Raw genomic sequence first — 26,582 nt, forward strand, 5'->3', positions numbered from 1 at the left:
ATTTGGCACAGAGTTATGGATTTCACGTCGATTGAAGGTAGACGTTGTGCGCATCCTAAATATATTTCTGAACTTGGTCTAAATAAGACCTACGCTCGTATTCCATCTTCTTGGAAAGCTGACTCGCTTATACTGAGGTCAGTGTTGCTGGAACGAGTCAATGGTCTTGACTCAGTGTTGCCCTTGTATCCCCTGAGAAGAGTTATTGGCTATCGGTTCCTCTCCCACGTCTTACCGAAGCTCATCCCTGCAACACGACATTACCCCACAGCCTTCTTTAATGAGTAGAGTTGTGCCCGAATAGGGCGCAATGTTGCACACCCCGGAGTGGTACAATCGGGTATATGATGAGGGGATCCAGGGAGCACGCACCATGATAAGTGCGGTCGTACCATCAGTGCGTTCCTTGCCAGTCCAAAACACTTCGGCTTCAACGTACTTTATCAATGACTAGACTCTGTTACCTCGGGTACTAGACAAACAAGGGCCTATCGCGCATTTCCCATTAAAGGTCCTCATTGCTGGCACTTTTGTTCCATCTGTCCTTTCAAGCGCGTAACCCTCAAAAAGAACTATCCTCGAGCGCGGCTTCCAAGATGGGAGGGTCACAGCCATGGCCACAGGTGCCCGTTGGAAACAAAGATCACACTGATGCTGCGGTAGTCATCATTGGAGCCGGAATCTCTGGTAATACAGCCCTTGAGCCCCAATCATCGAGCTTTGGTTGACCGTTCGCAGGAATGTGTATGGCGATCGATTTAATCAAGCGAAACCAATGCCACAACTTCATAATCGTGGAGAAGAGCTCGAGTGTGGGAGGGACCTGGCATGACAACAAATATCCCGGGTGTTGCTGTGATATCTGGAGCATGCTTTACTCGTACTCGTTTGAGCAGAATCCAGATTGGACAAGAGAGTATCCGGGACAGGAAGAGATATTGGTAGGTCCCACCTTTATCTTGATATATTCGCCAGCTTTACAAGTGACTGTTCGATATCACCGAATGCTCAGCGCTCATTCCTGCTTTAGGACTACCTCCGTAACGTCGCTAGAAAATACAATCTCTACAAATACATCCGCTTTAACACCTCGGTCGAATCTGCGACATGGGACGACTCAAAAAACCGCTGGAAAGTTGACGTCACTATAACCGGCGGAAAGGACGCTGAGTTCAATCCCGCTTATAGCATCGAATGCGATTTCCTAGTCAGCGCTGTTGGACAGTTGAATCAACCGAGGTATCCAGATATCGACGGCTTGAAAGACTTCAAGGGCAAGATCATGCATAGTGCAAGATGGGACTGGAGTTATAAGCTTGATGGAAAGAGGGTGGGGATCATTGGAAATGGTTCGTCTGACTGACGGTAACATCGAGTAAAGAAAGGCGCTGACACTTTGAACTAGGAGCGACGGCTGCCCAGATCATCCCTGAGATCCTACCTTCAACCTCCTCGCTGACAGTCTACCAACGCTCCCCTAACTGGGTCATCCCGCGCGATGACGGCCCCGTCGGGCCCCTCCGGCGCGCAATATACCGTTACTTGCCTCCCGTGCGCTGGCGGATGAGATCTACAAAGATGGATATCCGGGAATCATTTTATGATGCGGTGACGAATGATAAGTCTGATTCCGCAGATGTGATAAGAAGCTCTTGCTTCGACATGATGAAAAAACACATACCAGGCAAACCTGACTTGTGGGAGAAACTCACGCCAGACTACAGCCCAGGCTGCAAGCGCGTCATCATCTCAGACGACTACTATCCAGCCCTTGCGAACCCCAAGACCAACTTGGAGACGACCAAAATCAAGCGTATCACAGAGTTTGGCATCGAGCTCCAAGACGGCACACACCATGATCACGACATTATTGTCCTGGCGACCGGCTTCCGCACAGTCGAGTTCTTGTACCCCATCAAGGTCACAGGAACGCAAGGCCGTTCCTTAGGAGCTATCTGGGAAGGTGGTGCAACCGCGCTGTACGGTACTACAGTCCCTTCACTCCCAAATTTCGGCATGTTCTACGGCCCAAATACAAACCTCGGACACAACTCGATCATATTGATGATCGAAGCACAGTCTCGATACCTCAATACTCTCGTGTCCGCTGTTCTAGATGGTAGGAATCGGGGGAATCGGGTGGGTTTGATGCCGAAGCAACGACGAACCGACGAGTTTAACGATCAGATCCAGGAGATATTGAAGAAGAGCAGTTTTGCGGATCCAGCATGTCAGAGTTGGTATAAGAACAAGGAAGGGAGAATTACGAACAACTGGAGTGGCACAGTGGTGGAGTATCAGGAGATGCTGTCCAAAGTTGACTGGGAAGATTTCGAGACGACTGGATTGCGAAATGAGAATGGAGTAACTGGTGCCGGCACGAACGTGAGTGCTAGTAGAGTTGTGTTCGGGAGTGGGAAGCAGGAGACAAAGATTGGAAGAGTTCATGAAGAGACGTCGGTGAGTAACACAGTGCTGGCTTTGGGTACGTTGAGTGCCGTAGCAGCGGGCGCAGCGTGGGTGTATCGTGGACGTTTCCCGAAGAGGCTGGGACTGGGCTCTTGACGAGGTTTTGAATTTGAGATAAGCTAGTAATGCTGTATAGGATACTTTGATTGGCATATCATGGATTCCGAGCGCCTGTTACTCCGCATGCTTCTGTATTCTCCTGATACCATACTAACGCCGTTGCCAACCCAGTCGCAGCCATAAGTGTAAACAAAACCATACCCAAGTCGAAGCACCTAGGAAAGAGAAGGCTCCGATCAGACACCCATGGTGAAGTCATGTTCTATGCCGGGCGTGACACTGTTGTGTGTTAGCGTTGAGGGTCCATCCCACGATCACTTTTGCTTACCTAGCCATGAACTTCAAGAAGACCACAAGGTACTGATCTACACGGATGGCTACCTCATCATCGCCGCCTTCACTCAGAACTTCCCAGTCATCTTTACCTTCGCCGTCATCCTTGCTCTTGGCCTGCTCCGTGAGCTTCAGTAACCTCGTATCGTCCACCAGTGCTTCCATTCCGCTGTCAAGCTTGCTGACGTCCTTGCCTGCCTTGAGCTTGGCGAGTCGTAATTTCAAAGCGGCGTCTGCGCGGTCGAGCAGCACCTTCATGACGGATGAGTGTTTGCAGGGGTGTACAGAGGCGGTCTTGAGCGCGTGCTCGAAGAAGGGGAAGTCTTCGATTGTGACAGTCTTGTCTTTGTAGTCTCCTACGATATCTTCCATCATTTCTTGGGGCTTTAAAGGGACGGAAGTTGAGCCGTATCCAGAGAGGTATAATCGTGGTGTTCGGTAGTGGGCCGAGTATGTGATGTAGAGTGTGTAGGTTCGTAGTGGACTAGGATTGTGTCAGTCTTCCTCTTCAGGTAGCCGCTGGGCGCAGCGATTCAACAACTTGGGGCGAGGCAGCCGCTGAGCGAGTGGAAAGACGCACGCTTGGGTGTTTGAGCCAGCATGTGGGTCTCTTATGATGGCTTCCTCATCATCTTCATCGTCCTCCATGTCGGGTATCTCGTCATCCTCTTCCGCTGCGCCCAGGTTTCCACTCTCATCCACGGTCCGTACATCGCGAACCTTGGCCTCCTGACTCGCAGCCATGCCGCCCGTTCTCAGCCAGCCATCGTCATCTGTCGCGCCTTCGCCAGCAGCAAAGCCATCTCTCACTATTGTCTCATCCTGGCCAGCTTCTCCCGCAAAGTTGTCGTCGAGCCGGCGGTGGCAGGGCACGCCGCGCGTAACAAGAAACTGCTTTCCGTCGGGGAGGTATGATACGCGTTTTGAGGGAGACGAGGCATCTGCCCACTGCCAGGAAGGGAACTTGAAGACCAGGAAGTCTCCTGCGAGGACGAACTCCTCTGGCGTTATCTGCCCTGTCTCGCGGAATGTCGAGGTATGGCTGATGGCGGCGGTTCGCTCGCGGAAGGTATCTATGTAGGAGCGCACAAAGTTGTATGCCATGTTTGAATAAGTTTGACGTCTATAGGCGTGTGGAGGTGATTGTGAGCCGAGCCGTCAGCTGTGTTTGTACCTTCTTTCAAAGCCGTCGCATTGGAGGGGGCGGGGTTGCAGCAGCTGCCTGCAATGAATCCGCGCTAGTCCGAGCACAAGCCACAGCAGTCACGTCATACTTTTGATTCACCTGTCACCCCTACGCTCCCTCATCACAAGGCAACCAGTCATTCACTCTTTTTCCTTCCGTGTCACGCTTCACTCGTTCAAGCCCCGTTGTCACCTAACATCATGTACGACGGTTTGCCTTATTTCAAACATCTCTAGAGCTGATAAAGCTCTCGAAGCCAGATCATTTGTTAATATGGAATCCGCTCTCTTGACCCACCATGGGTGTGATACTATTGCTATTGCTTCAGTGTCATCTGAGCAATATTGCTCCAGATTTGCCTATATACCTAGAATATGCACGTCTGGCCGAAACGGCGTAAGTCTGCTTTGAAGCACGAGGAAAATGAATGACTGGATTTGGATGGCATAGTGACTTTCGTATCCTGGGGTCAGCCTGGCCAGATAATCCTCCTCCGTGCTCACGATGGTTGTACAGGGTAATGCCACTTGTTTACTCTACATCTTCCACGGCCGCGAGGCAAGACGCCAACGCAACACGAGTCTATTTACGGAACTACCAAGTCGCTTTGTGAAACTGGGTGAAAAAAGGTTGATGCGTCCTCATCTCGTCATTTTTCGGATGTTACTGAGCATATTATGTTTCCGACACTGCATCGAGCTTGTTCGGAAAAATCGACACCTACCTTCTGGTGACAGCACGCATAAGTTGTTGGGCATCACAAAAAGGCAGCAGAGGGCTTCTCCGCGCTATCAGGTCAGTGGAAATGTGGTACCAAGTTTAATGACTTACAAGGATGTCGGGTTTTCCGTGCGTTGCATTTCAGAACATTTGATTGCGACTTTGTCAACGTTTCCAGGACTGAGTTCGAAAATCTTCGCGTCCATTCAATGGACATTGCCTCAATGCACGGGACTGTATAAAGCTTCGCCAGGGATTACGTCTTACCCTAGTGTTTCCGGGTCTCGCTCATACATCGCAAAAATCGTCCGCTATGTACATGTAACGAAATACAGCGGGGCGGTCAGATCCCAGATGAATCACCTGTATCTGGTTCTGGAAAGCCGCAATAAGCTGGTATCTTCAAGTTGCCACTTCCTAATCTGAATTTAAAGTCAAGAAGTGGAGTACTATCTGTCTAAGGGGGTTTCTATCGCCCAGCATCTTACACAAACATGGCAAGCGATTACTATAACGGACGTTTTCTCATTCAGTGTAAGGTAAGGGTAGCATCTTTCGTCTTCACTGACCTTGGTAGTACCCAACTTTACGGCTCTAAATTTTCAGTTCGAGATCCCGGACGCCCTTCTCAAAGAATTCCTAGAACGGTCTAGCTCTCAAGCTGGAGGAACCACACTGTTGTCACATCACAAGTCGAAATTGCAAACTGATCAGGCATCCGCTGTTACCTATCCCGAATTTGGCAGAGCTTGCATTACTCCCAGGAGTAACGGCTTTTAGAAAGCTACAGCATGTATACGACCAGCACAGATTCTCTAAACGAATTAGCCTCAGTGCGTAGCTTCGACTCTATCTAGGAATATCCCCGATGATCGTGACGGATATAGAAGCAAGCATGTTTCAATATATGCAAGTTGCCGATGGAGCTACAGAAATAGGGATTGAATTTGACAGTTGCGACTTCCCATGACCCATGCCAGGAACTGTCGATCTAACGGTCCCCTGTAGTAGATCTCAGGCAGCCCCACATGTTCCCCTCTCTCGTGTCTTCACCAAAGAACGGCTCTTAAAGGCATTAGGATACGTTTGATACACTAGGTCAGGGCAGATTGCGCAAGGTCTACATTCAGCGATGCCTATCATCCATGCTAATTGAAAGCTTAATTGTTGGCAAAGCCCATATTCCCACATACTAAACTAATTAGTGTTTGATTCATCTCGACATACTTTGCCAATCAGCTACTTTTCTTAGCCGCCTAGACTTTCGAGAGGGGTTTCGTGCCACATCTCGAGCGCTACCCCTCTAACGGCTAACGATGTTTTCCTCCCTAATACGGACCTTTACAGCAGTATGCCAACTGTTTGTGACCTCAAGTTTTGAATTTTGCCAATCACCTCGAAGTGACTGTGCCTGCGTTCAGCTTTCCGTGAGGAAATGATCGCGAGCTACCGTCGTGTCCGTAGCCTTGTAACTACAAACAACCTTGGACGTGAAACATCCTCGCGTGGTCGAAAATTCTTGCAATGGGCCAGGATGCTGCCCTGACAGTTCCTCCAGTATCGTATTCCTGGACGCAAATGAGCACAAGGGTTCGACCCACATGCACGACTTCAAAAGCTAATGTAACGTCGGCTATCGAACCGGCAAATCAAAAGTTTCTAGCAATACAGATCTTGCAAAGCTCCTGAATTTCATGACTATGATATGACTTTGTCGAGACGTATTGGCATGAAACTCTGACGATATCTTATTTCTCCTATAAAAGGACTAACTACTGTCAGTAACTGTCCCCCAAGTTTATCATCCAAAAGAAAAAGCCCCCAAAGCGACATTCAAGGTCAGCCAGTTCAAAACTCACGTCTAGTTCAACCATACTATATCTGCCCAAAAGCGCCAGCGAGTCTTGCCAAATCCACCAGTGGGCTACGAAGGTTCAAAATCACTTTGCTGCATTCACATGGCGGGCCCCGATTCAAGCCCTGACGCACCACAACCACGATGTGGAGGACAACGCCCTCTGAATCCGTCCGCCAACCATCAGGTACAAACCATGTCATGCTAGAATGTTATTCTACTGACCTGTCCTATGCTAGAACAGATCTGATCAGCATGTTTCACGAACCCTGGAAACGCTGACTATCACCGCACTGGTCTCAGCTCCATCTGATAACGAATCTTTGCCTTTCGCAATGGTACGCTGGCTGGAGGAAATCAGACAAGATGAGCCCTGGACACCTAACGCTCGTTTCTAGTTCCTGCTTCTTTCTGTGATTGCGGGTTGTTTTAAGTGTTTGAACTTTGCGTAGCATGCGGCATCTGATTTCCCCGACCTATTTGGTTTTTACTTCCTGTCGTTACTCAATGCTGGGCAGGGCTCACACAAGACGCCCTGCCATTGTGCTTCCAGGCCGTCGTCACGGTGCGTATTGGGGTCCCCTCCTTCTTTTATGCAGTAACGACCATTTCTCTTCTTCTCTCATGTGGGCTCTAATTTGCTGTCAACTTTTCTCTTATCATAGCTACTATTAAGCTTAAACTATGCGTGTCGTACAAATGCCATTCGAGTAAGTGACACATCAGGGTCACACGATGAATCATGATGTGTACCACATCCAAATGAACACTGATGACATAACACGCGCCCCGCTTGTGACACCAACGTGCATACACTCGTCAGCACTTCAATGTTGACACAAGTGTATTGAAATGGTGAAAAAACTTATCTGCACGAATAGCATATCTTGGTAATCCTCGAAGCTGAAAGGGTTCGTGCTGTTGTTGCTGATGTAACGGACTTTACGACTCGATAGAACAAAGAAGTGGCATATGACTAAGCTTTGCTATATGACGAAGCGTGCTCGGCTTTCTTTGTTGATGACATCGCACATTGGGTGACAATTTATACTAAACGACATTACACTTCACACTGCACACCTCGCACCTTTCATTATTACGGTTACGCAAGGCAACGTGGCCGACAACATAGAGTACAATTGCCGTGAGCATGATGCAGCAAGAAGACGACCAAGAGCACGGCGTCAATCTTGCTGCATTGCCTTACGCATCACCAACAAATAAATGGGCAACACGGTCTCAATCGAGTCAAACATCCTCCTCTTCCCTTCTCCAGAGCCGTCAAAACGCGTCCACCGGCATTGGACTTCCTCACCAGTCCAGAGGTCCTCCCAGGCCTTAGAGCAGACGTGGACCCCAACGTATCGCCCTGCACCGCCAACTCCGAGTGTAGAGCCGCTTCAGAATTCAGCTCAGAGTGCCAGCTTGACTTGTTACGAAGTCACCAACACAGGGCAAAACTCAATTCTCACGACGCTCAAAAGCCTCTGCGACGACCTCCGCGACCCATCGGACCGCCGCGCTCGAACAACAATTAGTGTCCTACATGAAGGCGGGTGGATGCCACGCGCCATTTTCCACATCAGCGGAGACTTTCAAAACGCACATTCCAATTCATTACTATCTATCCTCCTCATCAAATCTTCTACCCGCTCGGACCCGGATGGCGAACAGGGGTCGACAAGTTCACACAGCTGGCTGCACATTTACGATGCTGTGCACCTTGCGCAGTCTTTCGCCGCAATGCTCAAAGTGTACGCCTATCAACGTTCGCTTAGGAGGCTTGAGCTTGATGCAGAGGCGAATGAAGATATGCTGGGTATGCTGGAGGGGTGCGCGATGGTCGGAGTGAGGTATTGGGTCGAGGGTGGGCAAGCGACGGAGCAGGGCCAGTGTAAGATTATTGCAAAGATGATGAAACAGCTCGAAGGTTTGCTCTGGGGAATATGGCTCGAGGCGGATGATAGTCGGGGAGATGCGAGGAGGGGAGGTGGATGCGTCCCTAGCTGAGTGAGGTACTTGGAAGACTGGAGGAAGAATGCGGCGGCTGCTGGGCAGCATCACATTTGTTGTATGTTAATATAGCTCCACAATTGCTCTGCGCTGCGTTAATAACCTAATATTATTTATTATTGCAAACCGTCTTCAAAGATAGCTATATGTTAGTTGATAACTCGACATCCCTTACATTGGAGAAGCTTGAGGGATCTTGGCAAGCGAAAATGAAATTTACAATGATAAGCCAGTTTTTGGGGGTATCTCTGTGATGGATTGCTATCTAAGTGAGACTTCAGTGACTCAATCTTGCGTTATGTCAGCAGAGCCTCATGATACAAGAGGTGGCAAGATTACCATTCGCAACTCTGTATCGTAATATCGTAGACGACTTTCCCCCGCCCAGACTGTCTCCTCAGGCTGTGACTCCAGAACGCCTTGCTAGTAGCAGATTTTCTGCTGCTCCTTCTCTACTTTACGCTGTGCCCCCTCTCGAAACCCTGAATCTCTTCATCTGCAGCTCAGACATGGCCCCCATCCCCATCTCTTGAATAAATAAATACTGTAGGCCTAGCCTTCCCCATGCATCAATGATTCCTAAAATTCTTCTTCTGATAAAACAGATCGGTCCTACTACTACCCAAATTGATGATCTTCGGACAACCATCACGGTCCTTCTCTAGGCGCGTGCACTCAAAGCAGTAGAAAGCATCTGAGATACCTTCACTACCGCAGACGACGCATTTGTTCTGGTAGTTGCCGAAGGAGCACTCGTCGCAGATGCGCGCTAGGGTTGTCGGGCGCACGTAGGAGTCGCAGACGGGGCATTTGCCATCGCATTTGTCGCATAGGCGGCCGATAGAGATGCCAGCTTGCTTGCGGCACATTACTAAATCGCTAGAAACTGTTAGAGGGCCTGTATCTATAAAAGAGGAGCTGTGAAGGGTGCAGGAGGTGGTGGCGGAGGAGGGAGCTTACGGATGATGGCGAGACATATCGAGTGGTTGTCGATGGCGGAACTGTTGTGACTTTCTGTATATAGATTTTCCTGAGGGCGCAGTAGATTGCTTGTGGCCTTTTGTTGCGCAACGAAGTCGAGGGCGAGGGTGTTGTTGGATGAGCGTGTTGGTGAGAGGAAAGAGCGAAGGTGAGAAGGAACATTTGGAAGTTGCGGACCTCCGAGGCGAACCCCTGGCCCGTGCGTAAGCTTCGACGGCCTTCGACTTATCAGCTCGGCACCCTTCCCATCACTAACACAGAGCGCGGGTAATACGTCCACCGCTGAACTCGCCAATACCAGATTGAGTCCAATAAAAACTTTGCAATTCTCTGCTTCAATATGGATGGCCCCATTGCGTCTGCTGTAGTCCTACCGGATGATCTCTCCGTCCCAGCCTCGCCTGTAAACAGCCACAAGAGGCGACAGTCATCGATATCTGAAGAAAATGCGAAGAGGCCGAGACTCAATGATGATGGCGCGCCTACCGAACGCCGAGGATCGAGCAATGGGACTAAACCAGCTGCTACAGTGCGCCGTGAGAGAGGGAGAGAGCGTAGACTATTCGGCGCTGTCCTAGGTGCACTCTCACAGAATCCTACTACTTCAGCACAGAAACGCCGCTCTGAGATCGAAAAGAGACAACTAGCTCGACGCCAGTTGGAAGCCGAAGAGGGCGAACAGAGGAAGGCAGAGTGTGTGGCCGGGCGCAAAGTGCAACGATGGAAGGAGCAGAAACATTTCGAAAAAGACTCAGTACGACCTTTCACTAAGATGATGTGAATGTGCGCATACTTACTGTGAATAGATGCGGGCACGGCACGAGAACCTTCTTAGCATGGCACACTTCCTCCAGACTGAAGCTGAACCTCACCTGGTAAGACAAGTCTCTTCCTAGACCGAGTCAAGGTATACTCTGCAATGTGCTAATGTCTTTGGCAGTACTACAAGCCCTGGGAGACCAATCCTGACGAAGACGAACGCATTCGAGACCAAATTGCCGAAGCCCACGAGGTTATCGAACGAGAAGTCGAGGAATACGAGGCTCGCCAGCGGCAAGAAGCTCAGCGTGAACGACACGCTTCTGGTAATGAGGAGGTCAGCCGTGATGCAGCAGGTTCCCATACTGGTAAGAACTATAATGCACACGCGCCTCCAGAGCTCCCCACCACCAATGGCGGAACTAATAGCAGCGCCGACTCTCCCAAGGACCGGTACACGAGAGACGATCATACAGAGGATCCCAGGAATGAGGCGGTGAGAGACGCAGCCATTACTGAAGACGTGGTTGATACCGGCATACCAGGCCGTGAGACTACCGCTGACGAGCTTAGCAAGGAGCACGACGATGATAACGGCGAAGATGTTGTCGAGGAAGCGGCGGAGGATACCGTTATTTACTGAAAATCGCTAGGAAATGCGGGTCGCGCCAGTCTATTTGCTCGATTGTTTCGGTCCATAACGGCGCTTCATACCTGTGACGCTTCTTTGCTTTATTTTGATTGGCCGTGTTTACGAAATCTGGGTATATACTTTGCGCACCTCTGAAACTCGTCACACATGGATGATGACTACTCTTCAATACACAACCGGATATCAAGCTCGCACTCGCATACAACAGTGCAGTATAGTACTACTATACCAGAAAAGGAGAATGCTCGTTATCTGCAATTCGGACGCTTCACTTCCGGTGATATATCGTCTTACCTTTCTCCAATATATGCGAGGTACAGTTCGCTTGGGTGCGTCTAGAGCAGCAGTTGTTCTACCAAATCGCTGGGATTATTTCCCTTTAGCGATTGACCGTTTCCAAGCACGGACTTCAGCACCTAGCGCATACGAGCCGGTTATGGGATACATACTATATGTTCATGCGAGATACGAAAGAGCACCCAGGCCGGTGGATCGCCCCACGCAGTGAGTGGGGTGTGGGAGGAATGGCCCAAATCTACCACAGTAGTCCTGCTATAGTGAGGGGCTCTATTGCTGCAGCACTCGCTGGCATCGTTACCGTCATTTCGTCAAGGTCAACCCCTCGAGCGTTGGACTTGACAGTGGATCTTAGATAATAGAGGTGTGCGAGTCTAAGCTTGAGACCCCACCTTTATGTTAGCAAGCCTCGGCACCGAGGTCTGGAAAGAACACATTATAACAACTGTTCACAACTCGCTTGTCCTCCAGCTCACCGCTCCAACTGCACTATACTTCACACGCCGCCTCCGTTTCTTGGTTGATCTTGATTTATTGATCTTGATTTATAGCCGCGAAGCACACCCTGGTATTGCGTCATGGCCATCCAACCAATTGACCCCGTGTCAGACGAGCGCATCGAACACAAGACAACGAAGCTAAATGGATATACATATCACTATCTCTATGCTGTACCAAAGGGTGGGCAGTATACAGAAACGGTATTCCTGGTATGAATTCCTCCTTATCTTAGTATCAGCCGGCGGATATATGCGCTGCTACTACAATGCCCTGTCGGCAGGGAAGTCGCTAGATCTTCCCTGTGACACCAACCACATTTGTATTTAGTTGTGTAGTTATGATAGTTGGGTTGACAGTTCGATCGGTACTAACAGTTGAGTAGATTCACGGATGGCCCGATCTGTCCATGGGGTGGAGGTATCAGATTCCGCTTCTAGTGGATCTGGGCTTTCGAGTCGTGGTGCCTGATATGATGGGCTATGGCGGTACTGTAAGTGGCTCTTCATGTTGGCAGTGGAGCTTGAAAATATACACGAAGCTAAGTCCGAGGACAGGATGCACCAGAAGTTCCCCCCAACTCAATCAGGCTCTACGGTATGAAGAGAGCTTCAGACGATATTGCCGCACTAGCCAAAGAACTGGGCGTTTCAAGGGTCATTCTTGGTGGCCATGACTGGTGCGTTGAGCTTATATCGTCTATCTTATAGTCACGTCTGCTGACACCAGTGTGTCGACTAGGGGAGGTTTCGTCGTGTGGCGAGCAGCACAATGGTACCCAGACCTCGTCTCGCACGTCTTCTCCGTGTGCAGTAGGTCCCGCCATCACCTTCCAATACCTATCAACAGCCACTGAAGATCCTCTAGCCCCTTACTCACCCCCTCACGACGAATACTTCTCCGTCGAAGATCTTGTCAAGGGCCCACTACCTCAGTTCGCGTACCAACTCCACCTCGCATCTGGTGAGGTTGAGAAGACTGTGAAAGATGAGCAATCCATCAGGCAGTTCTTAAAGGCCCTGTATGGTGGGAGGGGCCCGAATGGAGAGTTGGCGTTCGATCCGGAGAAGGGCGTGCTGGCAGAGAACTTGCCGACGATTGGGGAGAGTAGGCTTTTAAACGGGAAGGTACGTGAAGATCTATTTCTCTCGCAACCGGATCTCGTTGGTGGAAAGACATGGAGTGGAAGGATGGGGGAACCAGCTGCTCGGCATCAGCGCTGCTCCATCCGTATGTCCCTGCGTGAAGTAGGGGAGTGGACCCTGAAATGCTCGACATCAGCATTTCCCTGTCTATGGCTCATATCTGGATCGGCAAACTGCGGTTTCAGAAAGAGGATGACTTGCTGACGATGATGCAGGTCCTCGACTACTACGTCAAAGAGTATAGTAAACACGGGATCCACTCTACTCGTAAGCCGTATCCGTTCCCTGGTGCCATTACACAAGACTGACATGGACTTTAGTGAATTGGTACCGCCAAAGAAGGTCAAACTGGGAAGAGGATCAAGCGTAAGTATCGACCATCTCCTGACCAAAATCAACCGCTGAATACTACAGCCTGCTCGACAAGAAAATCATCAAACAGCCCGTCCTATTTATCCAGGCAACGCATGATAGTGTACTGAAGCCCGAGATGTCGAAGAGCATGGGCGCTTTCATCCCCAACTTGACCAGAGGCGAGGTTGCAGCATCGCATTGGGCGTTGACTCAGACCCCCGAGGAGGTGAATGGGATTATCCGCCAATGGTTTGAGGGGCAGGGGTTGGGAAGATCGCAGAGCAGTTTGTAAGGTATGAGTAAGATGATCTTGCGAAGTGTGGTTGCGATTTGACGGATCTTTTCCGCCAATGGAGTGGTAAAAGGCGGTATCGTAGAACCTTGCTAAAAAAAAAAGTCATGATAGAGAGTGGAGACTGGGTTTCAGACTGGGTCTTCCAAGGTTGCTAGTTCAATGGATTTTGCGGCTCTACCCGTTGTGGTCTAGATATGGTCGAGGCTAGCGATATCGGGCACGGCGATTATGATCACGGGAAAGAAGCGAGGATGTGTTCCGTACTCGCCGCTTTGCCTCCGTGACTTTTAGACGTAGGTTTTCAGTCCCGTCGTTCGCTAGGGCTCTGCATTCGAAATTGTTCCTATTCCGGTTGTTGTTGTCGGTAGTCGGTACCGGTCATCGGTCAGCACGTGCGTCCGAGGAGCAGTGTAGATGGCGAAATCTAATAACTCGGTATCCCCGAAGTTACCAACAAGTCTAGAGTCAAGCACCTAGTAGAATACCCAGGGAGGTGGTGGCTCCGTCTTGAATCAAGTTTGGCGCACCAAAGAACTTGTACAGTTGAGACGGCGAAACCTTGCCACGGTACATACCAAGTATCGGCTAGAGACTTGAGATCTTGGTATACTTGCGGATTCACAGCTCGTCGGCTTTCTTGGGTATACTGGATGCAGGTCCTCTCCTCCCATGCATATTCCATTTCTTTGGAACCCGGCCTCAAAGTGTGCGACCAATAAGATCTTCGCGTGAGAACTTGTGGCTCAGCTTGAGGTTCAAGTTAAGCTCAGAATGGCGATCTTGTAATTGCAAATCGGCGCGGAAGGCTACCTCCGTAGCTACTTTCGGACTGGGTGGTTGGGTCAATACCTTAGATCCGGCAGACCGCCTCCGCAACACACATTTCTCAAACCCCAATTTGAACTTGTGTTCGGGCTTGAGTACGCTAAACGATGAAGGATGAGTCTCTGAAGGCTGTATCGCTACCAAGGTGCAATTGTTGTCGAACAGGAATTGCGCATCCAGTGCGCTTTGCGCTTGATAGTACGAAGAGCGCTGATAGTATCTTGTGTTCCAAGACGAGTGGTAAAGAAATGCACTGCTCACCGCCTACTACTTCCAGAGAACTCTGCATAAGTGTCGACCGAGGACGTCGCTTGATGATGCACGCGCTGGTCTAGTTCTTTCGTATGTCCGGCCGCAGACCAAGGCCGTTAGTAGCAGCGCTGATCTAGGCAACGGCATGTATATTGACGGAGTGATATCTGCAATATCAACGTACTAAAATGTTGAATCCAGGTGCCTTATCAGCAAACGTATTATTCGATTGCAGTCGTGGGGAACTGGCGTCGGGGCAGATGCGCACTGGCTGGACGGTGCTCATATTATGTATGTCGTTTGGTGCTAGTCGTTAGGAAACGTTAGTTGCAGACGGAGAGCGTCGTTTTATGTAGAACTTGCTTGGTGGTGTGGCTCAAAAGCACCCAGGTGCTGCCGTGCGATCCGTGTTTGGAGCAATCGGCCTCACTTTTTATGCACCTCGCTCGGCAGATAGCGCGAGCGAAGCATGGTTATTAATTCGTCGAATGAAAGTGCTTGGTGGGCAGTCGGAGAGATAGTCAGGCGTAGATGACTCGTTCTGTGGTACAGCTTACCACAGACATCTCATCTTGCTTGTGGTCGCTCCCCTGTCGGGCTGCACGGTCATGCCAGCTATGCGCCTGCGATCAGCGTCATTTGAGTCGATTCGTAATGACAGATGCTCGACCTCAGAATGAGGTCGATTGCGCAGATCGGAGATGGCATTGCAGCGCGCTATGGGTGCCTTCTCGGCCTGATTGCCTCCTCGCCATAGTCATGCAGAAGACAATCTCAACGGCTCTGAGGTCTTGGAGGGCTGCATCTCAGTCTCGCAGCTATAGCCTATTGCTATCCTATCTTCTGGGCTGATCTGATCATTCGAAGTTGCTCTGATAAGGAAGCCCAGCACTTTGTTTGTCCCGGCAGACTGGTATACTCGAGAGATGTGGTCAACGGCGGGATGGCTGCTCCTCGGTAGCAATGCTGCCGTTGCATGTGCCGGCTGCCAACCACCAACCACCAACCACCAACGTTCAGCCAACAAGCACACCAGTGCTTCAGCAGGATCCCGCTAAAGCACTGCACTACAGATCCAACAACGTGCTCTCCCGGGTGGTCCACTCTATCTCTCCAGAGGCGCGCCGATGAGCGAACTCGCCCCTGGCGAATATATCCGGGTGTTTTATATTGCACATGCAAGTTCCGCATGCCTTCTGGAAAATCAGCCAGATATTCTAGCCAATCAGCGCCGAAATTTCCCGTCCATACCGGCATGGTTCCCAAGCTTGATCGTGGTGCCGGGGTCGTGGATGAGTTATGTGACGGAGCGATGGTGTGCAATGGCGGCGAAGACGTGCTAACGTCGAGACAGGCCGCCTGCATATCAGGCTGATCTTTGCTGCGTCTTTGCCCAGGGATCAATGGGTCCGCGTTCCCCTATTGCAGGGCTACTACTACCGGTTCACTGCAGAAGTCTAACGCACGCTCTGGAGGCGGGCTCCACAACAGCCATGGACTGCCTTATCGCTGTTTCACGGCGCTGGCGCGGCCTTTGATAGACGGCCGCTACACCAAAGGGCTCCACTTCAGACAGCATGTTATGACTACTGCCTCCTGTATCGCACCTTGTGTATGTCCCTCCGGAACTCCAAACCTACTAAACCGATAAAAACGTGCTTAAGAGATGCTTAGGCCAGTGCCTGTCTAGCCCCCGGGCCAATTGCAGGAGCTCCCGGCTGGTATCCACTAAAGATCTTGCCTCATTTATGTACAGAGCGTTAACGGGATAAAGAAAAGGTTACGCGAAGACACGTACCGAATTGCTGTAGTCGCGCATCCCTATCCATGCTCATTGCGCCAGATTGATCCGCCAGCAAATGACGTGGATGCTTTGAATCTTTCCTCATGCGATCCCATTATCTGACCGACGCACCAGCATGAGGCAAGCCCAGCTTGTGCCAGCAGCGTTGATCGAAGGGGTGGTCCCAACATGTATATCAGCCTCCCACGCTCCCGTGGGGAGGCGTTCTACTAAACTATCTCTTCCTCACTTCTTCCCGTTCCATTGCTACCCTACCCCATTATCCCAACATATCTCGTAATGGCTCCCTCAGCGTTGGCAGACATCTATCCAATCCCAGCGAGGCACTACTCCAAGTCGTCGACCGTAGTAGCATCTGTCTTGCATGGGCCAAGGGATTTGCGGCTCGTATGCCTTCCCCTTCCGTTACACATCCCACACTTGCCCACCATTCGTGGGGGTGTTTGATGTGAATGAGCATCTAAGACATGAGGCTAACCATTCGAAACAGGAAACTCGTACCATCTCAGACCCTGGTCCCAATGAACTCCAGATCGCTATCAAAGCTACTGGTATCTGCGGGAGCGATTGTTCCTACTTCAACAAGTTCCGCAATGGTGATCTGTGTGCCGTTGAGCCGCTTTCACTAGGCCACGAGTCCGCTGGGGTTGTAGTCGCCATCGGTCAGAATGTTGCCGGCTACCAGATTGGCGAGCGGGTAGCTTTGGAGGTTGGCGTACCGTGTGACAATTGCAGATCATGTCAACGAGGCCGGTACAATCTGTGCCCGCAGATGAGATTCCGAAGTAGCGCCAAATCTGTGCCTCACTTCCAGGGAACTCTTCAGGAACGCATCAACCATCCCGCAAAATGGTGCCACAAGTATGCATGATCTACCCGCAAAACTCAACATTAGCTGATAACCTTATCTAGACTTCCTTCGCATGTTTCCATGGAGTCTGCTGCCCTTTTGGAGCCGCTTTCCGTCGCCATTCACGCAACAAGAAAAGCCCAGATTGAACAGGGTGACACTGCCCTCGTTTTCGGTGCCGGCACAGTTGGATTATTGACTGCTGCAATGGCCAAGCTCTCTGGTGCCACGACCGTTGTGATCGCAGATATCGACTATGGACGAATAAACTACGCCCTCTCGAATGGCTTCGCGCACAAGGGATATATCGTAACGCCTCGAAAGAACGCCAATGAGACTGCCGAGAAGCTCGCAATTGCGAAAGAATTGGCTGCAGATGTCATGCAAATTGCTTCGTTGAACGATATCGACTTTGAGGGCGTAGATGTGACCTTTGACTGTACCGGAAAGGAGATATGTATGCAGGCTGGACTATACGTAAGTCACTCCACCACCATGCTAGAGTCTCTACCTGACGCTCGGTATAGGCAACAAGACCTGGTGGAAAACTCGTCATGGTCGGCATGGGTACTCCCATTCAGACTCTTCCCATGTCAGCTTCTCACCTGAAGGAGGTCGACATTATTGGGATTTTTCGCTACGCCAACACCTATCCAACAGGGATTAAGATAATTTCCGCTGGTGTCCTACCAAGTCTCGACAATATGATCACGCATCGATTCAAGGGCCTCGCAGCTGTGAAGGAAGCTTTCGAACACGCTGGTAAGACAGTCGACAAAGATGGAAATCTGGTCTTGAAGGTCCTTGTGGAGATGTAAAGGACCTTCCAAATCCTGCGTCACAAAAAGACGACATGTAATACTGTACATCCGCTTTCCCGTGCTCTCATTGAAGCCCAGTAGAACGAAATAGAGGTAGCAGCTGATGTATCAGCGGCAATGGCTTGGCGTTTTAAGACAGCTTTCGTTTTTGGCTTCGGAGTTCATTGTTACACGGAATTGGTCCAAATAGAAGACCCGGGGTTCTTGGTGGAGACAGAGGGCTTAACTGTAACTGAACTGGTAGATTGGGTAATGACGTAGATTATCAGATGTTGAGGTTCGTTACTCATTCACCCTGTTGTGCACTGACCCTATGTCGGGATACACTTAGAGACTTTCTAGCAAGTGTAGAGAAGAGAGGATTTATAGTTCTCGAGACATAGTAGTTTACCACATTTTGGGCGACAAACAACTGACAAAAACTTAATATCTCAAATGGCTTGAATTTTCCCCCTAAGACTCTAGCTATCGGCTAAGCGGGGTATTCATTTTAGCAGGTCCAGAAGGACAAGAAATTTGGAAGGCGCACCAAACTCGAAACATGCTTTTGCATCGAGAAGCCTCTGCAATTTAAGCAGGTGAAGCGCCTTATTGAATGAACGGTACAAATCTATCGCCAACAAAAACCGCCTTCTCCGCCACCCCTAATAAGGCGATCATCTTTCAATCGACTAGCACCACCGAAGATCTCGAGACCAGACGAGATTTACCGCGACCGCACTCCCAAACCAAGCAAGACCCACCCACAATTGGGGAGACGCCCAAGCTCGATGCTAATGCCACCGCTCATACCACCCCCTTCAGATCGATCCATGTCAATGCCCGCATCTGCGCAAGCTCCAGGGTTTCAAAATGCACCAAAACCCCGTGCCTCCAACTTACACATCCCGATGCCTCGGTACCCTTACTAAGGACCCTATTCTCCTCAGGTCTACAACTCACCACAACCGCTATACCTGCCAAACGTAGTCTAGAACAACCCAAACCTACTGCCACACCTTTAGCCGCAGCACTTTGGAATGCCGCAGTCGCCTTTGAGGTAAACACATCTTAACCCACCAAAAGCGAGGTCGAGGTATGAGGACGACTTGACCACGTCTGAATCCGATAGTGGGGAGGATAGGCGGAGCCGAAGATCGAAGTCGCGAAACAGGTATTCTGTGGAGCAGAAGAACAAGAGTCATCACAAAAGTAGGGCTGCAGGGGTGTTGATGGGAGTTGGGGGGTTGACGGCTTTGCTTGATGGTTTGAGCGGGCTGTACCGGTAGGCTTTGTACGTTATTCGATTTAAAATCAAATGCTAATAAAAATACTGTTACAATTAACTGAATATACTTATCTGTTTAAATTGTGGTTTATTGAAGTTAGATAATTGCATGGTGAGTTCCGCGCTCGGTTTATAGGGACTCTGACTAACCGAGAATGTAGTCTACTACTCGGCGTTGACGGCAAAGGTCCTATTTGGGAAATAGCCGTCTGCAGCTTATGCAAGCAAGTGTTATATCCGCGTGGCTGACGACCTTCATCAACACCGCATTACCTTTTGTTTGAAAACAAAGCATGCAATGCGGCCGGACATCTTGGTTTATGTATGAGTTTTTGGAAAGTTAAATGATTGTTTTCCAAATCCCCCTTGGCATCAAATCAAGCGCTCCATCTCAAACTGCACAATGTCCAACTTGGATTGGGGATCCAGTGGAGCGCCGTCTTTCACCAAAATTATCTTCTCCGACGTGTACCCAGCCATTGACCCCAGCAATACCACTCTACCAACCGGATTCTCAGTCTGTATCATCGGGGCATCGCGAGGCATCGGAGCCGGTATAGCCACCAGCTACGCCAAAGCCGGCGCATCCCTCATCATCCTCGCCGGCCGGCGAACAAGCGGTCTAGAGGACGTAGCGCAGCAGTGCAAGCAAACCGGCAAAGCAAAAGACATACAAGTACTAGTGATACGATGCGACCTGACGATCCCATCCGACGTCGAATTCCTCGCGGCCCAAACGCGTGAATCCTACCCTAGCGGCCTCGACGTGCTGGCGCTGAACTCCGGCGTCACCGAATTCGTGGCCAAAATCGTCGATACGCCAACAGACCAGATTATCAACACGACGGCTGTCAACTACGTGGGAACGTTTCTCGTCGCCAAGAACTTCGTGCCGCTGCTGCTGGCCAAGGACAAAGGGGCCAAAATGTTTGCCGTCGTGGGAAGTATGGCGTCGCTACTTGTGCGCGGTCCAATTGCGAATGCGCAGTACTGCGTTAGTAAGACGGCGCAGTTGAGGCTGGCAGAGCTGCTTCATGAGGAATTTCATGTTGCACATGGACTCCGCGTGTTCTGTGCGCATCCGGGAGCTGTTGCTAGTGAGCAGAGCAACGCCAAGTCGCCGGATGAGTTCAAGTCGTATTTGACAGATAGTGCGGAGCTTTGCGGAGCGTTTTTTGTATGGTTGTCGACACGGGGCGAGGAGGTTGCGTGGTTGAGTGGGAGGCTGTTGAGTGCTAAGTGGGATGTGGTTGAGCTTGAGAGGAGGAGGGATGAGATTGTTGCGAATGACTTGCTCAAGTTGAAACTTGTGTTGTGATATACTAGTTTAGGAGTACATGCATCGTCAGGTGGAAAGTCTGGACGTAGTGGCATGAAGTCACTAGAAATGAGTCAGGCTTTGTCTGCCCAGTGCTCACGACTGAATAATTGCTCGAACTGTTTTATGTCCTAAAATAGCCTCTTGGAGGCCATAGAGACAGAATAAGCTCTAGAAATGCGGTGCTGCAACACCTATCGGAGAGAGCCTACTCTATGGGTGGTTGCCTTTCGGCCCATCTTGAAGAAAATATCCGCCATTTGATGGTTCCTTGTGTCCACGACTGATTGATTGGTTGGTTGGTATTATTTTTCGTCCGAAGGACAGTAGCTACCTACCGGCCTAAGGCCTCCCTCAGGGCATTGGGACGTGAATAGAAGTAGAATTATAGTGCTATTATACTACTACTAAGTGCATTTCTTAGTCCCGCAAGGGTTGCCTGTGACTATCTATATATTAGCTCCCCCTCTAGGCAGGGAGACTGTGCTGTTACATTGCTAGGAAGTGTGTCTACGACTGAGGGTACTCGTATGACTCAATATAGACTAGCTGCGTCATTATCAGGTTTTCACAGGTCGCGAATTGAAATAGACTCAATCAAAAAGAGAAAGGAAGGCTCGAGGATCTTGTGTAGATACAAAACAATAATGAAGAAGCAAAACATGTAATAAAATTAAGGTCTTATCCCATCTATAAATTGCTTTCTATGTTCTCTAAAGCTTGCACATAATCTAGAAAGGAAAGAGAAAAAATGAGCTGGCGGTATAATCTAATACTGTACGACTCTCTCCAACAGGTGGTCAAAAATCAATCAAGTTTGAAGCCACCCGGCAGCAACTTCTGAAAGACGGGTTGAGAATCTATCAAATTGTTAGCCGAAAGGAACGACAGGCGAGTGGGGGGGATGGTCATGATCAAAGCGTTTTAAGATTATACATACCATAGCGGTTGCGAATCTGCTTCAATCTTTTCAACGAACTGCCGTCCTTGCCAAACGTCTTGAAAGGCTTCTCGCTAAGGGACGCGTCGTTGATATATACTACCGGGTAGTACAAGCCCTTGGCCTTGCTCTTCTTCACGAGAGTATCGAGGAAGTACTTGCTGTACTTGTAGACCAACTCATCGTCCTCTTCGTGGTCCCAAGCCGATCCAATCAGGTTCACTGTGGGAAAAGAAAAGAAAAGGTTACCAGGTTTAGGGTGACCTTCAATTGAGGGAAAATCTTACTGAGAACGCCTTGATTTCCTGGCTCGAAGTCCATGGGATCTCCACCGGAAGCTCGAGCTGTCTCGAGGAAGTGCTTGCTAAGGAGTTGGGGGCTCATGGTTAGGGTGAGATTCTGGACATTTGCTAACTTGGGCATATCTTTGAGGGTCTTCCAGAACGTCTCGTTAGTCATGCGAACAGAGTCTGGACCGGCTTTGGTCCCGATGGCCATGAATAGTTGTCTGTGTAGAGGCAAACGAAGTTATCAACCTAAACATCTTGTAGTCGCAACATATATAGCACAAGTGAACCTACCTCTGGTTGCGATCACCGGTGGCGATTGTCAAACCCAGCGCCGACGCCAGCGTTTCGTGAATTCCATTCGTCGTCGAGAGGGTAGGGATTCGAGAAAAGTTCGCAAATGCAGCAGGTTTATTTTCCGAGCCAACACGGTATCCAATAAGTAGAGGGTTGATAGCGCCCGTGGCTGGCACAACTTGGATGGATGGAGTGATAGCCGAATCGATGTCGTCGGAGCCACCGCCAACAATCGAGTAACTCGCTGCAGCATCCATGATTGCGGCAAGATGTCGACTCTCATAGGTTGATTGTCCTCCGTAGAGCTGACCCAAGGGGAACGTCTTCACATCGAACCGAGTGACAATACCAAAATTGTTCGATCCACCCTTCAAGGCCCAGAAAAGATCCGGGTTCTCGTTGGCGTTGGCGTTCACAATGGTGCTATTCGCCAACACAACCTCGAGGTTGGCGAGCTGGTTGCTGGCCCAGCCGATTCGGGATCCGAAAAAGCTGATGCCACCACCAAGGAGCAAGCCGGAGACACCAACTGGGGCGAATCGGCCGCCAGCCACGCCCAGGCCGAAGGTGCTAATCCAGTTGTAGACTTCGAGCCATCTCAGCCCTGGATCAAGCTGGGCAACAGTTTGGTTCTGGGTAAGCTGCATCTTGTTAAGGTTGGTCATGGAAAATAGAACACCGTCGTCGATATTGGATGCACCGGGGACCGGCATGTGACCACCACCGCGAACGGCAAACTTGGTCTTGTACTTGACAACGATGGCTAGACCGCCAGCGACGTCCTCCTTGTTTGCCGGCTCAAACACGCAGCCAGGCGAGAGCTGTGCGGCCATAGACCAGTTTTCTGGATTGATCTGTCAGTATGGGCTATAGTGTAGTAGGTGCGAAGATTACTGACCCGCTGCAACCGTTTCACAGTGTTGACTCCTCTTCAGTGCAACTTTGCTGCCATATTTCTGCTGAAGTGCCTGGCAGGTCTTAGCTACAGCCGGGTCTGGCTTTGGATTTCCGGGTAGTCCGAAGGAAGTATCATTGGTATTTGCTTTCTCTATCACCAAAGGAGAAGCAAGTGGAGCAAAGCTAGCAAGTAAGTAAATACTGCTAGAACAGCTCAGCTAGTCCACAAATGACAAAGGCTAGGCTATAATGTACCGAAGGCGTTGGAGGCGTAGATACATGGACGGCGCATCGTTGTATACGCTCGGTCTGTTAGGCGACATTGTTAAGTTGCGAGTCTTAAAAGAGGCGCTTAAGCAGATTACTAGCTTTTTATTCTGCTGCTATAGGCAGCAGCATTGCTATTACATGGCTAGAATTAGTTCTATAGTTCTGCAACTAGGTTTTGCGTCGCAGTACTGTACCGTTTATTTTATTGCAATAGTGCTTTTACAATTTGCAGAAAGCTTTTAAGCTTTACAACTTATTCTTCTCTCTCTCGTAGATACATGAGAAGAAATAAAGCCAATGAGAGGCGAGACTTGGGCTTTTATGGGAACTGGCGCAGTTTTCGCCACTAAATGCTACCCTGAAGGCGATTATGGCGGTGGCTACATAGTTGCATACTGTTGAAGCCGAGTAGACTCAAGGATCGGATTGAATTGTGAGTCTACTGATCAGGTTCATGGTGTTATTATGTAGGCAAGCTTATATTCTGTTTACTCTGTGTGATCGGCCAGGAGCTCCATTTATCCGTCCTGTGTACTGTGATCAAGCATCGGGTGGAATTCAAGCATTAGATCCTGGAGCACATGCATATTGGCAGCTGCAATATTCATAACGGCTGTGTATCAGATAAGAAGCCGTGTCATCACCATGAACTAACCAATCCTGTGATTCTTAGCATAGTAATGTCCGCAAGGAGTGCGTTCCGAGGATGAGTGGCTTATATGCGGGTGGGGGGTAATCCAGCTGCATTTGGTGTATTTGAGCTAAGTATAGGTTTCCTTTTTCATGCACACGTCGGATCAGATTACTGACAAAAGATGACATGTAATTATAGAATCCTATTGAAAGACCAAGGGGAAGCGGCAAATCCGCCTTGGGAGTTCCAGGCCCGTAATAAGTTGCACGAAGCAGGACTAGTGTTGGAACTGCTGGTGCGGAATCCCGGTCAGCGGGATGTCAGCATGTGGGCACGCACGCACGCATGCACCCTTCAAAGCTTTGGAGATATTGGGTAAAGCATGCGCTCCTTATCTTTGAGTCTACCTCAAAATCGAAAGGTAAGCAGCCGTGGAACACGGAAGGATTATGAGATATGTATAGCCGTCGTCACATGGAAGTATTGCCAATATCGGCGACGAAATGTAGGAAATTTGAATTTCGCCCCTGTATATGTCGAACCAGATTCAGAGCGGTCGGTTCCTGACTGCACCACTCTGCCGGGGCTTATTTACTCCTTCCTCTGCCGCCCAGTTGGGCTGCCAGGCATCCCCTGTTGCCGCGTCATGTCATCCTATTTCGGGAAAGATCATTCTACCTTAATTCGGTATAAGAATGAGCTAATGAGCATCGATTCCTATTGCAACATCGATACGATTTGATTTTCAATGACGACTTCAATCCGAATCCTTGGGCTGCACGCGATCAAAAGCTTGTCTACTTCAGGCCGAGGGACGGAGGAGAATCCCACTGCAGGGTACTCGGGACCAAACTGGGGTCGCTCATTGAGAACCCGAGTAGCCCAAGGCCTTTAGGGTACTCATACCAATGGGGGCCGGGTTCGAACAAGAATCACGTGTAAATTCCCACATGAATTACCGGTACTTCACTATCTCACCAAAGGATTGCTTGATGATTGCCGGTTATTGACAGACTTTTCTAGTGGAATCATGATCGTAGAAAACGATTGTAGGTATCGAACAAATGTATTTGCAATCATTCTCAGAAAAGCTCCTGTTCTCATGTATAAGTAGGAAGATACTACATAGAAGAGCGACTAAGAAAGCTGTAGCGTCTTCTGGGTTAGCTCCCAAAGCTTCGTCTCTTTAGCCTCATCGTGCGCGTAGTCCTTGCAACCCGAGAGAGTGGGCATGAAGGTCGCTTCATCTTTGTTCGCTACCGCACAATCCTCTAAGTATTCCCCGCCCTTGCCCTCCCACTCCTTGCCTATGGCAGCAAGGACGGTGGTCGCAGCGCCCTGCTCTCGGCTCTTCACCCACTTGGACAAGACTGGGTGCTGCTTGAAAGCCTCGATCATCTCCGGTGGCGTGTGCTTGGCCAAACCGGTGTCGATGATACCACCCGGCATCAGGCTAAGAGCGTGGAGGCCCTTGGCGCCGAAATTCCGATCGACGTAGTTGGCCTGGTAGATCTGGGCGAGCTTGGACTGGCCGTATGAAACGGAGGGGTCGTAAGACTTCTCCAAGTTGAAGTCGTCCCAGACGATCTCGGATGATTGATGTCCCGAGCTAGAAACGTTCACGAGTCTGGATTGAAACTCGGGCCTCGACGACTTGATCAAGGCGTCCTTGAGCAGCCAGAACAGTAGGAAGTGACCGAGGTAGTTCACGGCGAGCTGCATCTCGAATCCATCCTCGCTCACCTCACGTGTCGGAATGGCCATGACACCAGCGTTGCAGACGAGGACGTTGAGCTTTTTCGACTTCTCTAGAAAAGCGGCAGCACAAGCGCGGACAGATTTGTGGCTAGCCACATCAAGCTCAATCAGCTCAACGCGACCGGGCTCAAGGAATGACTTGCATGCCTCCCCGCCCTTCTTGACGTCGCGGACGGCTAGGAACACATGAGCGCCTGTGGCGGCGAGAGCGCGGCCAGTCTCAATGCCAATGCCCGATGAGGCACCAGTTACGAGGAAGGCCTTGTCACTCAAGGCACCCTCGAGGCCCTCGTCTTTGACGATTTGGAGGGCAGTGGGGCGAGCGTCGCCGGCACCGTTTGATTTGGCGTGGGCTTGTGCGTAGCGAGACATGATGACAAAGTGTGAGGTGTAGATAGGACGGGAAAAGACTGGGACGAGCAAGGATAGTCAGAGGCTAGTACTAGTGATTGTATGAGTCTGTGATATGTGTGTGGCAGATTGATAGTGTCGAGCCTGCGGCAGGGAGAGTCTTAAGAATACTGGAAGGCCGAAGGTTGGATGATGGAAACAGTTGCTCGGGTCGAGAGTTTGTAAGCACGTTGTTGCGGGATGCAATTATTATGCACACATAGTTTGGTGCTATTGGACCAGGCTCTGATATTCCCGGTTGGGCGTTCTTGAGGCGTGTACATGTAACCGGACTCCCGGAGGATGATGTTCCTCAAACCGCCCCTTGGTGCCATCAGGAGATCAAAATCAACGT

At 50.1% G+C, this 26,582-nt stretch overlaps 11 protein-coding genes across 11 annotated transcripts; 7 read left to right on the forward strand and 4 right to left on the reverse strand.

The window, feature by feature from the left end:
* Positions 1 to 596: 596 nt before the first annotated feature.
* K460DRAFT_332265 (flavin-binding monooxygenase-like protein) lies at positions 597 to 2,803 on the forward strand (the record flags this gene model as incomplete). The annotated part of the gene is made up of 4 exons (XM_040930830.1): positions 597 to 687; positions 739 to 941; positions 1,031 to 1,349; positions 1,406 to 2,803. 4 exons carry the CDS (start codon positions 597 to 599, stop codon positions 2,563 to 2,565), a joined length of 1,773 nt encoding a protein of 590 aa, XP_040789920.1. The 3' UTR covers positions 2,566 to 2,803.
* On the reverse strand, positions 2,459 to 4,044 carry K460DRAFT_332266 (autophagy-related protein-like protein 3). The gene is made up of 3 exons (XM_040930831.1): positions 3,443 to 4,044; positions 2,858 to 3,346; positions 2,459 to 2,808 (listed from the first exon to the last, which is right to left on the reverse strand). The coding sequence occupies exons 1-3, from the start codon at positions 3,964 to 3,966 to the stop codon at positions 2,766 to 2,768; spliced, it is 1,056 nt and encodes a 351-aa protein (XP_040789921.1). The 5' UTR covers positions 3,967 to 4,044; the 3' UTR covers positions 2,459 to 2,765.
* A 147-nt stretch (positions 4,045 to 4,191) lies between these two features.
* Positions 4,192 to 5,225, forward strand: K460DRAFT_363448 (uncharacterized protein). The gene has a single exon (XM_040932820.1). It carries the CDS (start codon positions 4,553 to 4,555, stop codon positions 5,192 to 5,194), a length of 642 nt encoding a protein of 213 aa, XP_040789922.1. The 5' UTR covers positions 4,192 to 4,552; the 3' UTR covers positions 5,195 to 5,225.
* A 2,218-nt stretch (positions 5,226 to 7,443) lies between these two features.
* K460DRAFT_57266 (uncharacterized protein) lies at positions 7,444 to 8,740 on the forward strand. Its single transcript, XM_040938531.1, has one exon. The coding sequence runs from the start codon at positions 7,848 to 7,850 to the stop codon at positions 8,631 to 8,633; it is 786 nt and encodes a 261-aa protein (XP_040789923.1). The 5' UTR covers positions 7,444 to 7,847; the 3' UTR covers positions 8,634 to 8,740.
* A 126-nt stretch (positions 8,741 to 8,866) lies between these two features.
* Positions 8,867 to 9,741, reverse strand: K460DRAFT_363449 (PHF5-like protein). The gene is made up of 2 exons (XM_040932821.1): positions 9,597 to 9,741; positions 8,867 to 9,515 (listed from the first exon to the last, which is right to left on the reverse strand). Exons 1-2 carry the CDS (start codon positions 9,611 to 9,613, stop codon positions 9,206 to 9,208), a joined length of 327 nt encoding a protein of 108 aa, XP_040789924.1. The 5' UTR covers positions 9,614 to 9,741; the 3' UTR covers positions 8,867 to 9,205.
* Positions 9,742 to 9,957: 216 nt separating this feature from the next.
* K460DRAFT_374438 (uncharacterized protein) lies at positions 9,958 to 11,019 on the forward strand (the record flags this gene model as incomplete). The annotated part of the gene is made up of 3 exons (XM_040934667.1): positions 9,958 to 10,371; positions 10,424 to 10,492; positions 10,558 to 11,019. The coding sequence occupies 3 exons, from the start codon at positions 9,958 to 9,960 to the stop codon at positions 11,017 to 11,019; spliced, it is 945 nt and encodes a 314-aa protein (XP_040789925.1).
* Positions 11,020 to 11,903: 884 nt separating this feature from the next.
* K460DRAFT_402724 (alpha/beta-hydrolase) lies at positions 11,904 to 13,614 on the forward strand (the record flags this gene model as incomplete). Its single annotated transcript, XM_040936555.1, has 8 exons — positions 11,904 to 12,035; positions 12,209 to 12,316; positions 12,381 to 12,502; positions 12,565 to 12,635; positions 12,691 to 12,950; positions 13,184 to 13,235; positions 13,289 to 13,334; positions 13,383 to 13,614. The coding sequence occupies 8 exons, from the start codon at positions 11,904 to 11,906 to the stop codon at positions 13,612 to 13,614; spliced, it is 1,023 nt and encodes a 340-aa protein (XP_040789926.1).
* A 2,922-nt stretch (positions 13,615 to 16,536) lies between these two features.
* K460DRAFT_306468 (GroES-like protein) lies at positions 16,537 to 18,610 on the forward strand. The gene is made up of 4 exons (XM_040930036.1): positions 16,537 to 16,885; positions 16,989 to 17,359; positions 17,411 to 17,825; positions 17,876 to 18,610. The coding sequence occupies exons 1-4, from the start codon at positions 16,778 to 16,780 to the stop codon at positions 18,164 to 18,166; spliced, it is 1,185 nt and encodes a 394-aa protein (XP_040789927.1). The 5' UTR covers positions 16,537 to 16,777; the 3' UTR covers positions 18,167 to 18,610.
* Positions 18,611 to 19,741: 1,131 nt separating this feature from the next.
* On the forward strand, positions 19,742 to 20,857 carry K460DRAFT_363455 (NAD(P)-binding protein). Its single transcript, XM_040932822.1, has one exon. It carries the CDS (start codon positions 19,840 to 19,842, stop codon positions 20,752 to 20,754), a length of 915 nt encoding a protein of 304 aa, XP_040789928.1. The 5' UTR covers positions 19,742 to 19,839; the 3' UTR covers positions 20,755 to 20,857.
* A 704-nt stretch (positions 20,858 to 21,561) lies between these two features.
* On the reverse strand, positions 21,562 to 23,498 carry K460DRAFT_352514 (FAD-binding domain-containing protein; the record flags this gene model as incomplete). The annotated part of the gene is made up of 6 exons (XM_040931657.1): positions 21,562 to 21,614; positions 21,695 to 21,916; positions 21,982 to 22,202; positions 22,276 to 23,122; positions 23,177 to 23,358; positions 23,431 to 23,498. The coding sequence occupies 6 exons, from the start codon at positions 23,496 to 23,498 to the stop codon at positions 21,562 to 21,564; spliced, it is 1,593 nt and encodes a 530-aa protein (XP_040789929.1).
* A 1,630-nt stretch (positions 23,499 to 25,128) lies between these two features.
* Positions 25,129 to 26,477, reverse strand: K460DRAFT_363456 (NAD(P)-binding protein). The gene has a single exon (XM_040932823.1). The coding sequence runs from the start codon at positions 26,207 to 26,209 to the stop codon at positions 25,217 to 25,219; it is 993 nt and encodes a 330-aa protein (XP_040789930.1). The 5' UTR covers positions 26,210 to 26,477; the 3' UTR covers positions 25,129 to 25,216.
* Positions 26,478 to 26,582: the final 105 nt, after the last annotated feature.

This window comes from Cucurbitaria berberidis (genome assembly GCF_010015615.1).
Source record: "Cucurbitaria berberidis CBS 394.84 unplaced genomic scaffold K460scaffold_2, whole genome shotgun sequence".
Lineage (NCBI taxonomy): Eukaryota > Fungi > Ascomycota > Dothideomycetes > Pleosporales > Cucurbitariaceae > Cucurbitaria > Cucurbitaria berberidis.

Excerpts from the sequence above, each read along its gene's own strand:
- K460DRAFT_332266 (XM_040930831.1), bottom strand. The coding sequence starts at position 3,966 with ATGGCATACAACTTTGTGCGCTCCTACATAGATACCTTCCGCGAGCGA. Across the intron at positions 3,347-3,442 it reads GCTGGCTCAAACACCCAAGC|TCCACTACGAACCTACACAC; the intron begins GTGCGTCTTTCC and ends ACACAATCCTAG. Across the intron at positions 2,809-2,857 it reads TTCTTGAAGTTCATGGCTAG|TGTCACGCCCGGCATAGAAC; the intron begins GTAAGCAAAAGT and ends AACACACAACAG.
- K460DRAFT_363448 (XM_040932820.1), top strand. The coding sequence starts at position 4,553 with ATGGTTGTACAGGGTAATGCCACTTGTTTACTCTACATCTTCCACGGC.
- K460DRAFT_57266 (XM_040938531.1), top strand. The coding sequence starts at position 7,848 with ATGGGCAACACGGTCTCAATCGAGTCAAACATCCTCCTCTTCCCTTCT.
- K460DRAFT_306468 (XM_040930036.1), top strand. The coding sequence starts at position 16,778 with ATGGCTCCCTCAGCGTTGGCAGACATCTATCCAATCCCAGCGAGGCAC. Across the intron at positions 16,886-16,988 it reads GGCCAAGGGATTTGCGGCTC|GAAACTCGTACCATCTCAGA; the intron begins GTATGCCTTCCC and ends CATTCGAAACAG. Across the intron at positions 17,360-17,410 it reads CCCGCAAAATGGTGCCACAA|ACTTCCTTCGCATGTTTCCA; the intron begins GTATGCATGATC and ends AACCTTATCTAG.
- K460DRAFT_363455 (XM_040932822.1), top strand. The coding sequence starts at position 19,840 with ATGTCCAACTTGGATTGGGGATCCAGTGGAGCGCCGTCTTTCACCAAA.
- K460DRAFT_363456 (XM_040932823.1), bottom strand. The coding sequence starts at position 26,209 with ATGTCTCGCTACGCACAAGCCCACGCCAAATCAAACGGTGCCGGCGAC.